The sequence below is a fragment of the Trachurus japonicus genome, chromosome 13 (genome assembly GCF_045865225.1).
Source record: "Trachurus japonicus isolate A0001 chromosome 13, Traja_1.0".
In the NCBI taxonomy this organism is placed as follows: Eukaryota; Metazoa; Chordata; class Actinopteri; order Carangiformes; family Carangidae; genus Trachurus; species Trachurus japonicus.
In genome coordinates this window covers 11,070,259-11,087,195 of record NC_140919.1, presented here as the reverse complement: position 1 = coordinate 11,087,195, position 16,937 = coordinate 11,070,259, and the positions used below count along the sequence as shown (strand labels likewise).

Below are 16,937 nucleotides of genomic sequence, written 5' to 3'. Positions count from 1 at the left end.
AAAAAACATGTGGTTCATTTGTTCCCTCAAGTTACATAAACCAACACAGCGTGGACACACACAACTCCGGTGACGCCGGTGACGTGTAGAAAAGCGAAAAAAGTGTTTCCATTACACTTTTGCGATACACGTTTGTATCGATACGTCTCAAAAACCACCTCATGAGAGCGTAAAAACTTTTTTGCGATATTTGAGAGTTTTTTCGAAATGTAGGTGTTTCCATTACCAGTTTTTAATTTCGATATTTAGGTTTTGCGCATTTCAAGGGGTAATGGAAACGGGGGAGCATACGTCAGTCCGACTGCCCACAAGTCCGACGGCTCATTTCTCCGACTACCCATTCTACAGTGTTGAGGTTAGGTTTAGGGTAAGGTTAAGGGTTAGGGCTACTTAAGTCGGAGAAGTGGGAGGTCGGACTTATGACGCAAAAATAAAGAAATGTATGGTCGGAGTCGGAGAAATGGGTGGTCGGAGAAATGGGTAGTCGGACAGACGTCATGCGCCCATGGAAACGCACCTACTGAGACCCCTGTGCCTGATTGCCAGCCACAAGTACATCATACCGGGCGTGATGGGAGACAGTGAAACGCGCAGGGTGTTCTTCACATTCAGTCTGCTTCCAAGTCTGGTCTTAGTAGCGGTCATGGCAGAAAAACCGCCCTCGCACAGATATGACATTGGGAACGGGAGCAGCGTCTTCAGAGCGAGCATGCTGATCTCGTTGTATTCTCCCGATGCTTTGATCCAGAAGGATGACAGTGATGTTGAATCAAAGAGTGTTTTCAGTCCTCCGTCATTCCTGAGCTCAATCAGCTGATCGTCTTGTTTTGATGGGAGCCGGTCTCGACCATCGTCATTTTGAAATGGATCACGCATCCATCCTTTGCCATTCTTCGGGTCCTTTGAAGATGGGAAATAGCGCTCAAATGCAGCAGGCAATAGTTGCGTTTCCATCCACCTTTTTTTATTCGCATTTTCAAAAATTGCGAATAAATACTTAAATGGAAATGCCAGAAATTCTAAAAAAAAAAGGCAGTAAATGTGCATAAAAGTTTTTACGCTTTTGGGGGGTGGATTTGTCAGCGTATCGATTAAATGAAAATGCGACTTTTTGTTATGGAAACAGATTATGCAAATTGAGCCAGAGTTTGTGGGTGAAGTGCTGCTGCTGCACCCAGCAACGTTCAAACAAATGGAGAATGACGCCCCGGTCTCCCAGCTCTCGTCTCTGCACCGCAACACAAACGCGCTCCGTAACCCATAATCTTTTGTTTATGACGGTTAAGACTACACAATCACACGCCGTAACATCGTTATGTAACGTTATCCACCGCTCCATTTATGGATTTTTCGCCGGCTTTGTTGTCAACAGATGCACATGGTCGAGAGGAGCATAACCAAAACAGCGGAAAAGCGAGCGGACTTGCACAGTTCCCGACTGTCTTTCTGTGTAAATATCTCATGTTACAACACGAAAACCTGCGGCTTATATTCAAGTGCGGCCTATATGTACAGTATTTTCTTTTAAAATTTAGCTGGTGCGGCTTATACAGGTGCGTCTATAGTCCGGAAAGTACGTAAATTGTCCATGATGTTGAGTGTCAGCTGAGTGTCAGCTGTCAGCTGAGTGTCAACTGTTGGATACATTCACGCTCTCTCATGATGTAATCTCACAGCGCACTCCTCCTAATCGCAAAACACTAATGAATGGAAACGGTCATAAATTCGCATTTGCTTTTTGCGCATTTTCACAAAATCCGCTCTTAAATTCGATACATTTGGATGGAAACCCAGCTAGTGATGTCAGGTGGCTGTGTATCAACTCGCCAAGTCCCGCCGGCTCTTCCGAAAAGCTGGACAAGTTGCTGAACATGTCAAAAACACCCCGGTTGACGCGTCGTGCCCAGGTTGCTAGTTTGGCTTTGAAGCCATTCTCCCCTGCATCGTCAGATTTAATTCATTCAAAGACATGAAGATGTTGCTCAAATATGCTAGTTTTGAGAGCCAGCTCTCGTCACTAAAGTGCTCTGCTAATGTTGACAGTCTGTCTTGGAGGAATTTCTGTAACCGCTCCCTTAACTCAAACACTCTGGTTAACGCTTTTCCTTTTGACAGCCACCTAACCTCTGTATGTAGAAGAAGGCGCCTGTAATCAGCATCCATGTCCTCGCACAATAATTCAAACATCCGCGAATTCAGGGCATGGGCTTTGATGTGGTCAATGACCTGTATTGTGTCGTTCAGGGCTGTGTGGAGTTCAGGGTAGGGTTGTGCCGATTGGCGATCCAATCGTCTATCGGCGATTGGAAGGACGATCGGCGATGTTTTGTTTTCTTGCCGATTTTACACACACACATACTCGCTACTTTTTTATTGATCTAATGCGCAATCTGTTTGTTTTGTTTTAATGAAGCCGCTTGGCTTGCTGCTTCCAACTATACTCTGTCAAATGACAGTGTTTCACCAATCAAATGCAGCCACCGGCGACGTCCAATCAGACGGAGCCAGGTAGTCATATGACCGCACACAACATCTCTGTGGTAAACAGGGTGGCCACTCCGCCTCACATTTGAGGAAACACGTTTAGCTGGTGTTGTGGCTGTGACTAGGCTGCTTTACAGTCTATGCTAGGCTGCCGACGCCAGCCCTGTATGTCACAGCCCGACGATGTGTTCACTGATATGCCACATATGAATTACGTCCGCCATGAATAGATTTTTCGGCTTTCGGCAACACAATAGCGTTCCATTCATTGATCATAGCGCTCTTTCTCCGTTATTAGCCGTCACACACACACACACAGAGAGAGAAGCGCGCATGCATGACAGCAGGGCACGGTAAAAGCGATACTCATACGCCACCGCCGCCGCATGCAGTGAGTTGCCTCGCATTCCGGTGCCACTTCTTTCAGTTTGGCGTTAAACCCCGACAACCGGCCCGTCATCGCGGCAGCCCCGTCAGTACAGACCCAACACAAAAGGACCAGTCCAGTCTGCCTGCAGCGTATTCCTTCAACACTCTGAATATTTCTGAGCTGGTGGTTGAGCTCGGAAGTGAAAGACAACAGAGTAAATCTTCATGCACCGCATCCTGATGCACATATCTGACGTACACTAACATTATTGCCTCATTTTCTACATCAGTGGATTTGTCCACTTGTATTGCGTACCACGGAGATGCTTTTATTCTGTCCAGCAATTGTTCCTCAATATCCCTGGCAATATCATCGATTCTCCTGGCAACAGTATTGTTGGAAAGTGGAACCTTTCCCACCATGTCAGCTGCTTTCCCCCCCAAAAGTTCGAGACAGATGTCTTTTGCAGCGGGCAGTATTAGCTCCTCTCCTATTGTGAAGGGCTTTTTAGCTTTGGCGATCCGGTGAGCAACGAGATATGAAGCCCTCGTTGCAGCTAAGTTAGCTGATGTTATGGCTTTTAAAACTTGCTTCTGCAAATCCAACTCACGTTTTTTCCTGTCAAAAAAATCCACTGGTTTATCTTTGTGAGAAGGATGCTTTGAAGTTAAGTGCCTTTGGAGTTTGGATGGCTTCATTGCTTCGTTGGCGAGCGTTTCTCCACATAAAACACACAATGGGGTGTGTGACCAGTGTCATACTTGCGAGTGAAGCTCTGTTTGCTTTTTTTTTTGGTAGCATTTTCCACTTGTTCATCACTATTTCTTTTACTCGAACAACCCGCAAAGAAACGGCTCATGGAGGTTTGCTGAGGTCCACTCATCTCTGCATAGGCTAATGCTGCACCCCTAACCTGCACATGGCACCTGTGCATTGCTAATTAGTCCGGGCGGGTACCAGTGTCAGGAACATATGATCTGCCAAGCCATCATAGGGGCGCTCACAGACACCCGCGGCCGGCCGTAGGGGGGCCGACCGCGGCCGGGCGAAATGGTTCATAATAATAAAAAAATGTTATGAGCCATTTCACGGCCCGGTAGGAAAAGCTCCGGTCCGCGGACCGGGGGTTGGGAACCACTAATGTAGAGACTGAACTGTCTGTTCAAGTGAGAAGGTTCCTGTGACAGGAGGAGACTCTGATTCACTCAACACAACAACACAACACTGAGGAACCAGGCCAGAGTCTAAACCCAGGATACAGAGGTTGAGTGAAGGTGGTGTTGAAGGTGTAGATGTGGATCAGTGAGTCAGAGGAGACTCTGTAGAAGGACAGAGAGCCAGCAGGACAGTCCACATACACTGCTACTCTGTGAGAGACAGAGGAGGAAGAGGAGAAGGGGGAGGAGATACGTGTCTCTCTGTCATTGTGCCAGACATAGTAAGCACCATCAGAGCAGAACAGACTCCAGGACTGATTGTTCCATCCAAACACACAGTCATCACTTTGTCCTTTCCTGCTGATTCCTCTGTAACTCACTGATATAAAAACATCTCTTCTCCACTCGACCTCCCAGTAGCAGCGACCAGTCAGACCAGTTGAACACAGCAGCTGAGACAACTGGTCAAATCTGTCTGGATGATCAGGATATGACTGATGCTCCTCCACACGTGTCACCTTCCTGTTGTTGTCAGACAGTTTGATCTTTGCGTTCACTGTGTTTGTGTCGATTGTGAGTCGACAGGAATCTGATGGAGAGAACAAGACAAGAGCTTCAGTTATTGATCATGTGATCAGTTATTGACAGTTTGATGAAGACTAATGACGTCAGTGATGTGACAGTGTGAAGATGGTTGAATGTGCTGCTCAAAGTAAAAACACACTTACACTTCCTCAGACCTGGTGCCAACCATCGGAATCCAGCAGGCTCCACCCTGAAAGGAGGAGGGGGGTCAGAGCAGCACGTTCTCTGTCAGCATGCACACATGGACATTACATGGCTCTCACACACACACTGTTTTATCACTGTGTTCACATGGAGGCTTGTATGTATGGATGAACACTGAGCACAGAGAAGAAGGAGCTGGAGTCTTTATCTAGTGATGATACAGAGCAGGAGGAGACGAGGAGGAAACACTTCAGTGTGAGACACACACTTTCACTCTCTGACTCTCAAGCTGCACAGTGATGGAGACAGAACAGGTGGCACTTACCAGACCAGATATCCCACAATGCACCAAGAAAGTTAGAAGAAGAAGAAGAAGAAGAAGAAGAAGAAGAAGAAGAAGAAGAAGAAGAAGAAGAAGAAGAAGAAGAAGAAGAAGATTTGATAATCTTCCAAACACACTTTATTTACATGTCAGATACATTTTCCGGTTTTTTCTTACTCTTTCTGGACACATAAATGGCCCACTTTGCTTCACCCAACATAAAATTCAGAAGCTGCCATTTCTTCTGGTTTGCTTTCCTGTACCTAACACCATAAATGAACAGTGTTTTGCAAAAAGCTTCATTAAAAAGATAAAAAATATTTGTTAAAGTGAAAAGCTCAGTGAGTCTCATACACTCGCTAAAAGCATGAAACACTGTTTCATGCAGGTGACAGAAAGGGCACTGGTTTGACACATCTGGGTTTAAAACAGAGATAAAAGCATTCGTGGCAATGGCACCGTGTAAAATTCTCCACTGGAGGTCGGCCGTACGCTTTCTGAGGGGGGGTTTATATAGAACCCTCCACTGTTGACCCCCTCCCCCCAGTCTGTCAGTCCATGCTGAGGGCGCTCTGCCACTCATTGCTCTCCTGTTCAACACCTTCACACAGTTCCTGTAGAAAACCTTCCTGTCTGTTGCCTGCAGGATGAGTTTGTCTGGTTTCTTGAGGAGAGGCCCACTTGTCTCTCCAAACTGGGGGGTCAACGAGACCTCAGGAAAGGGGTCTGCGTCATTTGGCTCAGTCCCACGGCCATACTCCATCAATAGGGCTCTTTCCCTCCCAGAGAGCCTCTGTCTCCATGCCTCCAGGACCTTCACCACCACCCTGGTGGACTGGAAGCCCAGCAAGGAACTCACAGCCTGGACATCAGTCAACTCTGGCCCTGCAGCGTCCACCACCTGCTTCAGGACCAGGATCTATTCCTTCAGTAAGGCTGCCGTCAGTCCAGGCGTGGCTCCGCAGTAGACATCCATCCTGGCCCCATAGACCAGCGGCTCTTTTATCAACCAGTACAGAGAGTTAGAGCTTTTTCTAGGACTACATTTAAACAGGGCCCATGATTTAAAAGCACCCTGATAAAACACAGGCAACCCCTTTAACTTTAAAAAACTGGAATCAGTTAAAAACAGTGCAGCATCCAGTCCCAGATTACTCACACGTCTGAGGATGCAGCTGGCTGCTTCTCTCCACACAAGATCTGCCGGTCCTGTTAAAAACCTTTGTATAAACTGTAATCTAAAAGTGGCAGTTCTGCTGGCCAAGTGGATGAGGCCCTGTCCCCCCTCCTCTCTCGGCAGAAACAGCACCCCTTGTGGCACCCAATGCAACCCATCCCAAATGAAGTTTACTATTTTTTCCTGGATCTGGGATAAAAAACCTGATGAGGGATCCAAACAGGCCAGATGGTGCCACAGCAGTGAGGCTACATTGTTTCAGGCTAGATTATTCAGCACAAGAACTCTACCTCTGAAAGACATCTGAGGGAGCAGCCATTTCCATGCATTAAAGGGGACATATTATGCAAAACTCACTTTTTCATTGTTTTAGTATGTGTATTTGCGTATCCGGAGTGCCTCCTCACCCCTTAAACGTCAGTTTTGACATCTACGTCAATATTTTGTAAACTGCCATAGTAAGAAAATGTGTCTCTTAACAAGCTGTATTAATTTCACCCGGCTTATTACATCACAAGCCGGGTGATATTCAAGCCCTCACTCCCGTGGTTACCATGGTTACCTCAGCTACCAGAGCGAAGCTTCTAAACCGACCGTTTAGAGCAGGGCTGTGAAACTGGTGTGTAGAGAACCCAGCTGTGCTCAATCTTTTGGTTTTTCTGACCAAAGCATGTTACTAACACATCAAGGTACCATGTCAAGAAGCAGAAATGAGCATAATATGTCCCCTTTAAATTTTCCATTTAGTTTTCCTCCCAGTTCCTTTTAACCATTACTTCATTCCCCAGGAAGACACCAAGGTATTTGAGACCGTCTTTTTTCCAGGTTAAACCTTGTGGAAGAACAGGAAGGCCGTTACACCATCCACCAACAGCAAGGGCTTCACTTTTTTTCCAGTTCACCCTCGCTGCGGACAAAGTGTTAAAAGAATCAGTTAATTCAATTAAAATTAGGGCTGTCAGGCGATTAAAAATATTAATCTAATTAATTACAGGACTTGTAATTAATTAATCTAATTAATCGCATTTTAATCTCTGCTAAAGGTACCCAGATAAAGAATTCGATTTCTAGGACATTACAAAATTGTATTGCATGACTAATCAATTGAATACACTAAGAAGAGAAGATTTTAAATCCACATTTTTATTGGTGAAGTGCGTTTCATAAACCGACGCGCAGCGTGGAGCGGAGGCAGTTTCTGATCAGTGCCCATGTTAACCGGTCTGCCTGGTCGCACATCTCGGGTTGTGGGGCGGCCGCTGCAGCGCTTCAGTTTGGAGTCTGTTCAATTTTTTACGCGAGCCAGATCGTACCAGACAGGAAGTCGGGCACAGAAAAGGCGAGAGAATCCGGGCAATTTTGAAAATAAAATTAAATGATGATTAATTAAGTTGGTGCTCATCCATCTATAAATATTTGTCAGTTGCGTCTGCACACGACACACACACACACATCCATTCATATAGAGCTAGAGACAGACCTGATGCAAGTGGAGTCGTGTTTGACCGGCGCAGAGAGAGCAGGAGAAACAGCTCCCTGTATGACCAGTCAAGCGTCTGTGAGAATGAGCTGCTCCTGCTCCGCTTCCGCGGGCAGTGCGTCTGGGCTGTGAGTCGCATCCATGTCTGTTGTCACCCTGCTTGGACTAGCGACGCTGGTGGGAAGTGACCAACACGCCCGGACAAGTTCCTTGGTGCTAGTGCTACCGTGACGTGCCACTGCCAAGTAGTCTACGGGTCATTCAATGGGCCAAATTGCCACTCAGAATCTCAGAATTAATTGCGTTAATTTTTATAACGCATTCATTTGCAGTGTAATTAATTAATCTAATTAACGCATTAAACTGACAGCCCTAATTAAAATGTCAACATCCCTTTTTTACTAGGACGATGAAGTCATCAGCGTAAGCCGATAAAACAATGTTCTTGTTAAAACCAGGTAAAATCAGGCCATCGATGCTTGTGCGGATTTTGCAGAGGAGGGGTTCCAGGGAGAGTGCATAGAGCATCCCAGACAGAGCACAGCCCTGCCGGATGCCTCTATGCACCCTGAAAGGAGCACACAGACTGCCATTGAACTTCAGCATACTCTCAATGTTACTGTACAACACCTGGATCTTGGCGATAAAACCAGTGCTGAACCCAAACCTCCCCATGATCTTCCAGAGGAAGCTGTGTTCAACACGGTCAAACGCCTTCTCCTGGTCCAACGAAATGAGACCAGTCTTGATGCCCAATGAGCTGCAGACCTCCAAAACATCCCGAATGGGTTGGTCTGGTCCCAGTGGATGACCTGCTCGATAGCTTCCCTCAACCTGTTAGCCAAAACCTTGGACAGGATCTTGTAATCTGTACACAGAAGAAACACAGGATGCCAGTTCTTGATGTCCTGCAGATTGCCTTTTTTTGGTAAAAGAGCTACCACAGCCCTACGGCAGGACAGTGGAAGAGAACCTGAGGCCAGACTTTCATTAAACACTTCTAACACATCAGGTGCTATGATGCTCCAGAAGGCCTTGTAAAATTCAACAGTCAGGCCATCGACGCCAGGAGACCGCCGTCCCTGCATGCTCTGCAGAGCGGTGTGCAGCTCCTCCAGCTCTAAGGGCTGTTCCAGCTGTGAGTTGGTCTCCGTGGAGAGCTGAGGAAGTTCACCACAGAACCCCTCGCACAGTGTGTCATTCTCCTCATACTCACTGGTGAAGAGAGACGAGTAAAACTCAACAGCTCGCCTTCGTATCTGGCCAGGTTCACTTAACTCCTCTCCTGTGTCAGACAACAAGGAATGAATTACTTTCCTCTGTCCATGCTTCTTTTCCAGGGAGAAAAAGAAGCTAGAGGGAGCATCCATCTCCGTGATATTCTGAACCCGGGACCGGACCAGTGCACCTTGTACTTTGGTATCTAGCAGGTTGGCTAAAGCCATTTTTTTTAGACTTGAGGATTTCAACATGTCCTCGATTTCCTGTGGAACCACTAAGCGCCTACATTCCACAATTTCAGTCTCCAGGTCTTTAATAGATCGACAGGTGTCTCTTGTGATAGTGGCCCTCATTTATCAAACTTGCGCAGGATCTGGTGTACATTCTGGTGTAAATATCAGTGTATGGTCTGGTCTGGGGTCGGAACCAGCTCCCAAGTTTTGGTCGAAGGCGACACGGAAAGAGAGGAAAGACCTGGTAATTGCAGAGGTGCCATCAAGTGGACGGACATTTGGAAGATGCCCCAGGCTAGGTTAAGCTTCCTCATCCGGGCCACCTACGATACCCTTCCCAGTCCCAGCAACCTGTGTCGGTGGTATAGCACAGAAGAACACTGCCAACTCTGCAATGCCCCAAACCCAAGCCTGCAGCACATCTTGTCTAGCTGCAAAACAGCTCTGACTCAGGGTCGCTACAGGTGGCGCCACGACCAGGTACTGTGGAAGTTGGCAGAAGTCCTTGAAGCACGCAGGCTGGAAGCAACCAAAGAACAGCCTGCATCATCACAGAAGCTGATCCATTTCGTTGGACAAGGAGCAGGGGCTCAGAACATCGCCCAGAGGGAGAGAAGATCATTGCTGACACCTGGAGCTGTCTGGAACCTAAGAGTGGACATTGATCGGCAGCTCAAGGTCCCGACTGAAATAATAACAACTTCTCTGAGACCAGACATCATCCTATGGTCCCCCTCAGCCCACGCAGTGGTCATGGCAGAGCTCACTGTCCCCTGGGAGGGAGGAATGGAGGCAGCCTACGAAAGAAAGAAGGCTAAATACACCGATCTAGTAGCCGAGTGCCGGGAGGCGGGATGGGCAACCATCATCTGCCCCGTGGAGGTTGGCTGCAGAGGGTTCATCGGAACCTCCATCCAGCGGTTCCTGAGGAATGTAGGAGTGGTCAGGGCCAAAGTTGAAGAAGGCTTTCAAGGAACTGGCAGAAGAGGCAGAAAGAGCAAGCTTTTGGCTCTGGCTGAAAAGAAAGGACAAGGCGTGGGGAAAGCAAGGGTCCTAGGGGAAGCTGCAGGGGGCGGTAGGGAGACGTCCCTACCGTTGGCTCCACCACCGCGAGATGTTCCGGGAATAATGGAGCGAAACATCAATGAAGAGTGGCTCCCGGCTGATGACCCTGCAGCTTCCCTGCTGGCGCCGTCGGAGGCGCGTCAGGCGGAAACGCCCTGCAGGTAGCTGCTACCTGTGCTTACATCTATGCCAAGTGTCACGTGTGATTTACTAAAAGTGTGTACGCTGCTGATTTTGGCGTAGAACCGGCGTGGTGGTGATAAATCCGGCGGCTGAAAACGAGCGTCATTTAAATGTCACGCCCCGATATATTCCTGCTTTAGAGGCGTCGCCCTGCCCCTTTTACGACATGGAGACACGGAAGACGGCCAAGAAGAGGGACTTTACTGACATTACCGCGTTGAACAGGGAGAGGACGGCAACATTAAATATCTGGACATTGATAGATTGATAGTTTTTGTGATTGATAAGCGTCATCCCGGTGGATGGAGGCTGCAGACACACGTGTCACCGACCACGTCAGGAAACCCAGCGATCTCATGAAATGCTCCTGCAGTTTACTAAACACAAGTGATTGAGGAGAAATCATATAGGCATATTACTGCTGCGAACGCGACTTTATAACCATCAGCACCGCTGGCATGGTTCGGCTGATGGAGACTCCGCCGCAGATCAGTTGCATCTGGACAGGTAGGAGCCCCCCCCCCCCCCGCCCACCCCCCTCCGGTGTCCGGCAGAGAGAGACTGAGGAGCCGTCCGGTCATGCTCTGGTGCAGGAGATGTTGGAAGTTTGTGTGTGTGATATAACAATAACAGGTCTGTCTGTCATTGACTGTTTCTGTTTACACAGCTGATTAACGAGCATCTGTCACATCGTGGTTTTTAATTCATCTCAGTTGCTCAAAATAAAAGTCAAGTTAAATTTTCAACACGGACTTGGTTGTAGCGTTGGCTACTTTGTATCTTTTTATCAATATAAACAACAACAACATGTGGTGATTATAATGGGTGTGTATTGCACGGAATGTTCGTGTCAGAGCGCGTGACATCATCGGTTAGAGTGGGAGAAAGCCCAGAAAAACGAAAGAGATTTTGTTGGTCGACCAGTAGTCGTCACTTATGGCGATTAGTCGACTAATCGACCCCCCACCTTGAGGGGAGAAAAAAAAAAATATATATATATATATATATTTTTTTTTTTCACCCGCGGTCAGGTTGAGAATTAATTAATTAATGCTCGTGACTCCGGCCATGTTGGGTCCGAGATTCAACAACAAGCCGGTCGGGTTTCACCGTTAGTACCGGCAGAATGCCCGTTTATCACCAATAAACACAGTAGATGAGGAGGGTAAAAAGTTACTGAGCTCAGGCTGTGTGACGGGGGTGCGGGGGTGGGGGTCCGCAGCGTGGAGCGGTGCGGGCATAGACATATGTCTATGGGTGCGGGTCTCTGACTGCAGTGGGGACTATCATGGATCCGCTCCGTGACACTGAGACTGACCGCCGGTGAGCACTGTGGGACGGGACCGGGGCTCAGACAGCACCGCTAATGGTGACAGCGGTGATACGAGAGAGACTGCCGTGCCATGTTTTTTTAAAGTGTCACGTCACGACTTCCTGTATCTGGCCCTTCAAAATAAAAGCCCCATAACCTTTCATATACAGTTCAGTCATTGATGTTGGCTTAATTTTGACAAGACACGGCTCTAAATGTTTTTTTTTTTTCCTGCGACCAATCGACCAATGAAATTTTGGTCGGCTAATGATTTTTTGGTCGACCAGTGCTTGGTCGACTATTTGGGGGCAGCCCTAATTTTTTCTCTTTCCACAGTCGGCCCGGCCACAATTTACACTCTACACACATAATTTTCGCCACGTTTGTAGACAAGCTCATCCTCGATCTCTTCATGTGCTCAAAAAACCAGAGAGACTTACACAATTTAAACTCAGAGCCTCTGAGTGCGACCAGTTCCCTCCCTTCCTCTCATTGACTCCCATTCAAAAGAAGGCGCTGATTTTCTAAACGTCCCAAAGTTTCCAACCTGCGACACAATCAACATTTATTACTCTAGAAACACCAAAGTGACATGGACGCGTTCAGCAAGGTCTTATGGTTCGGAAAATGTAAACCTTTTGCTCGTACAGATTTGTCGTACATTAGATCTGTTTGAGGGTGTCACAGAGCAGTTAAAGCCTATGGTTAAAGCCGCCATCATGCCATATAGCCACCAGCCACCAGTTACATGGTAACCTCACCATGGCAACGTCACCATGGCAACGCACACACATTCTCTCTCTGTCTGTCTGTCGGTCACACACACACACACACACACACACAAATGGACACACACTAACTACCACACACACACACACACTCACTCACACACTCAACAAACATACACACATACACTTACCAAACACATACACGATTTACACAATTACACACAAACAGACACACATGCACACACAACAAACACACACACAAATGGACACACACTAACCACACACAAATCCTACACTCATACACAAACAGAAACACACGTCCAACACACACACATTTCATACAGTTGTCAGGTCAGAACTTTTTGTATATACTTATATCTTCCTCACTCTCACTCACACACACACACACACACACACACACACACACACACACACACACACACACACACACACACACACACACACACACACACACACACACACACACACACACACACGTAACCTAATGTGGTTACAGCTCCTCCATATCAGTGCTTATAGAAAGATGATCATGTGTCTGATCAGCTCTGTCTTGACCTTAAGATCGTGGGTTTGATTCCCATGTTGACAGAGATGGCAAAACCGGAGGAAATTTTCTAGTTCTTCTTTGCTCTTCTGGGTAGCTCGCCATCCATGTCAGTTGAATTCCTTTGTCTTCATCTTTATCTTTAACCTGACCAGTGTTCTGTCCAAATCCAGCACAAATCCTCTTCAGCAGCAGCAGCAGCACAGCATCACATCATCCGAGCAGGCAGGTAAACAGCTTCTTCTTCAGTTGGAACGTGACATATGAGTTTTTCCGGCTTCCTCTTCAGTCACTGACTTCCAGCTGTTGCAGTACAGCTCCAACTTTCCGCTTCAGTCCTCCCGTGTCTGTATCTCTGCTCTTTAGTCGTGGATGTGTGAATAGCGAAGTGCCGCGAGTAGTGGACGGCTGCCTTGCTGGCATGCTCTGTGAGCCAGGTACGTTTTCTTCCGTCACCGGGGGAAAAGAGACGCCCCCTGAGTGACGCAGAGCATGGCTGATTGGCTCAGCTGACCTGACCAGCTCCTGTGCTGGTGGGCCAACCATGACTTGTCAGGAGTTAACTTTTCACCGGCGTTACAGTAGCATAAAGTGCAAACAGCTGAGTAAAATAAGGATAAACAACACCAAAATAAAGACTTAAGGTTTTTTAGGTTTTTCTTTCCTTCATTTGTCTCTGGCATTAAACATAGCTACATTTAAATAAAATGAGGTAGACACCTGAAACTAAGGAATTATTCACAATAATAAAGTTTTGGTAGGCCTACCATTCAAATATAACTTGTGCTCAGTGTAAATAATAGTCGTTCTGTTAAAAAAAAATCGAATAGTTAAAGCAGAAGTAAGCGATCCGGTCGTTTTGGCTAATGCTGCGTTCCAGGCCGGCTTTTGAAACCGTAAATTACAGCTTCAAGTCACAACTTAACGACTTTGTAGCGTTCCGGGCAACCCACTTGTGTTTCTCCGACCTGTTTTACCTGAGAAAGTCACTATAACGGCCACTCGTAACTTCCGACCCGTGAACTCGTACCAGATCGAACTGGTACGACTTCACAGGTCGGAAAAACACGAGTTACGAGTTTCCTTGAACGCACCATAACAGTCCTCGTCCCTACGTCACCACATTCACGGCGTCCCTTGGCTGCACACACAGCCCTGCATGCCGTTCTCTCTCCTCATTGGATAAAAACTGTAGGATACGATAAATGTTTTCTCCTCGGCTCAGAGCAGAGCAGAGTGACTGAGAGACCGTGTTTCGGTCCAAACACTCTATGTAAGTGATTGCTGTCGGAAGATATAACTATTTAAGACTTATATTAACACAAATATATCACTTACTTCTGCTTTAATAAGACAACCGTCTTGTCTGAAAAAATGTAAATGTTCCCTTTGTACTGTCACAGAAGGAGAAACATGGAAAGACTCAACAAAAAGTTCTGTGTGAAACTCTGTCAAGTGAAAACAAGTGAAACTGAGGTACAGCTCAAACTCTGCAAGGTGCGGACTGTGATGGGAAGCTATTGACGTAGTTTTACGCCGGGAGAGAAGACTTCCTCGTCAAGATGAGCGCTCATTACGTGACCAGGACCGCTGTGACCAGAGGCTGTAACGTTCCAATATTCTCCAAGACCGACTCTCAAAGTCCGCAATTTTATTTTTAAATGACGAACGGCTGTTTTTCAGTCCGTGATTTAAAACGATGGCCCGGCGGTACCGCTCCTAGTATCGCCTCTCATTTAAAATGACAGACGAGAGAGAGAGAGAGAGAGAGAGAGAGAGAGAGAGATGGGCGGCGGTGGTGGCGGCGGGGGGCTACACTGGTGCCGCTTGATGACGGAAAAGAGAGGTAGAGAGAGAAAAGAGAGAGAACACCTGTAGCCAAGGGCGGACTGGCAATCTGGACGTTCTGGAGAATACCAGAACGCCCGGTGCGGCAGGACGGCCGCCGGCCGCTGCGCAGCCGTCACAGTTTATTTTTTTTCCCTCTTGCTTATCATCTACTGTTGAGCTGGCTGTGCCTCTCCATACCATCTTCAACCTGAGCCTGCAGTCATGTAGGATCCCTCTTCTCTGGAAGACCTCGTGCCTGGTGCCGGTTCCCAAAGTGGCGAGGCCAGCAGGAATCAGTGACTACAGACCAGTAGCCCTGACTTCTCATATTATGAAGACTCTGGAGAGACTACTACTTTGCCACCTTCGACCTCAAGTACAGCATTCTGTGGACCCCTTGCAGTTTGCATACCGGGAGAACATTGGGGTGGACGATGCAATCATCTACATGTTGCATCGGATTTACTCTTACCTGGATGAACCTGGGCTAGACTTTTCCAGTGACACAATTCAACCTAGTATTCTGAGAGGAAAGCTGGAGAAGATGGGTGTAGATCCAACCATCATCTTGTGGGTCTATAACTATCTTACAGAGCGGCCACAGTATGTGAGGCTGGGGAATTGCATGTCAGACACAGTGGTGAGCAGTGTAGGAGTACCACAAGGTACTGTGCTCTCACCTTACCTCTTCACACTTTTCACTGCAGATTTCACATCCACATCTGAATCTTGCCATGTTCAGAAGTACTCTGACGACACGGCCATAGTGTCATGTGTGAAGAAGGGACAGGAAGATGAATACAGGGACCTGGTGGGGGCGTTCACAGACTGGTGCAACAAGAACAACTTGTTGCTTAATACATCAAAGACCAAAGAAATGATTATTGACTTTGGCAGGTCCAAAAGATCCTTACGGCCTGTGACCGTGGATGGGGTGGACATTGAGAGGGTTCAGTCATACAAGTACCTTGGAGTACACCTTGATGACAGGCTGGACTGGTCCGTACACACAAATGACGTGTACAAAAAGACACAAAGCGGGCTCTTCTTTTTAAGAAGACTCAGGTCTTTTGATGTCTGTAATGTAATGATGCCTATGTTTTATCAGTCTGTCATTGCAAGTGTTACATTCTTTGCTATTGTCTGCTGGGGTAACAACATCAAGGTCAGGGACAGGAACAGACTAGACAGGCTCATCAAAAAATGTAGCTCTGTGATGGGGAAGGGAGCGGAGCTGGTAGAGGCTGTGGTTAAGTGGAGGATGGGGTGTAAGTTGAAGACCATCCTGGGTGACCCCCAACACCCTCTACACAAAACCCTCTCAGGTCAGAGGAGCAGCCGCAGTAAAAGGCTCATCTCCCTGACCTGCAGAACTGAAAGATTTAAGAGATCATTTGTTCCTGCTGCAATCGTTTTATATAACACTTGTTAAAATCTTTTTTGTGTTCATCTTTTTTGTGTCATTGTTGTGTGAGCTACTGGACTAACTTGAATTTCCCTGCTAGGGATGAATAAAGTATTCTCTATCTATCTATCTATCTATCTATCTATCTATCTATCTATCTATCTATCTATCTATCTATCTATCTATCTATCTATCTATCTATCTATCTATCTATCTATCTACGTATCTATCTACGTATCTATCTATCTATCTATCTATCTATCTATCTACGTATCTATCTATCTATCTATCTATCTATCTATCTATCTATCTATCTATCTATCTATCTATCTATCTATCTATCTATCTATCTATCTATCTATCTTCATTCGTGCTGTGTCAAAATCCAGTGCCCTTTTCTTTGACTCTCTGGCCCTGTTTACGTTTAACATCCCCACTCTAAAAGAATCCATGAGGGAGATGATATGAACACAAACAGTTAAGGATAAAAATAAAACCAGCAGCTTCATCACCATTACAACTTAAGTTGTTTCCTAACTTTAAGCAACTGTTTTTTCAGTCTAAATATCTCCTGATCAGTGAGCTCCGATGTTGCTCTGTTTTTAATGACTTGTCTTGCTGAGTTATAAAAGGTGAGTCGTTCTGGAAAATGCTGCTCCAGATCAAGGCCCTTCAC

General features: G+C 46.7%; 1 protein-coding gene across 1 annotated transcript in view; it reads right to left on the bottom strand.

Moving 5' to 3' along the window:
- Positions 1–4,055: 4,055 nt before the first annotated feature.
- LOC146975614 (NACHT, LRR and PYD domains-containing protein 3-like) overlaps positions 4,056–16,937 on the bottom strand; it is a 67,672-nt gene continuing 54,790 nt past the window's right edge. Inside the window, exons 6-7 of the mRNA XM_085794626.1 lie at positions 4,740–4,786; positions 4,056–4,600 (exon numbers count right to left, since the gene is read on the bottom strand). Of these exons, the coding sequence (XP_085650752.1) occupies positions 4,056–4,600; positions 4,740–4,786 (592 nt within the window). The remainder of the gene's footprint in view (positions 4,601–4,739; positions 4,787–16,937) is intronic.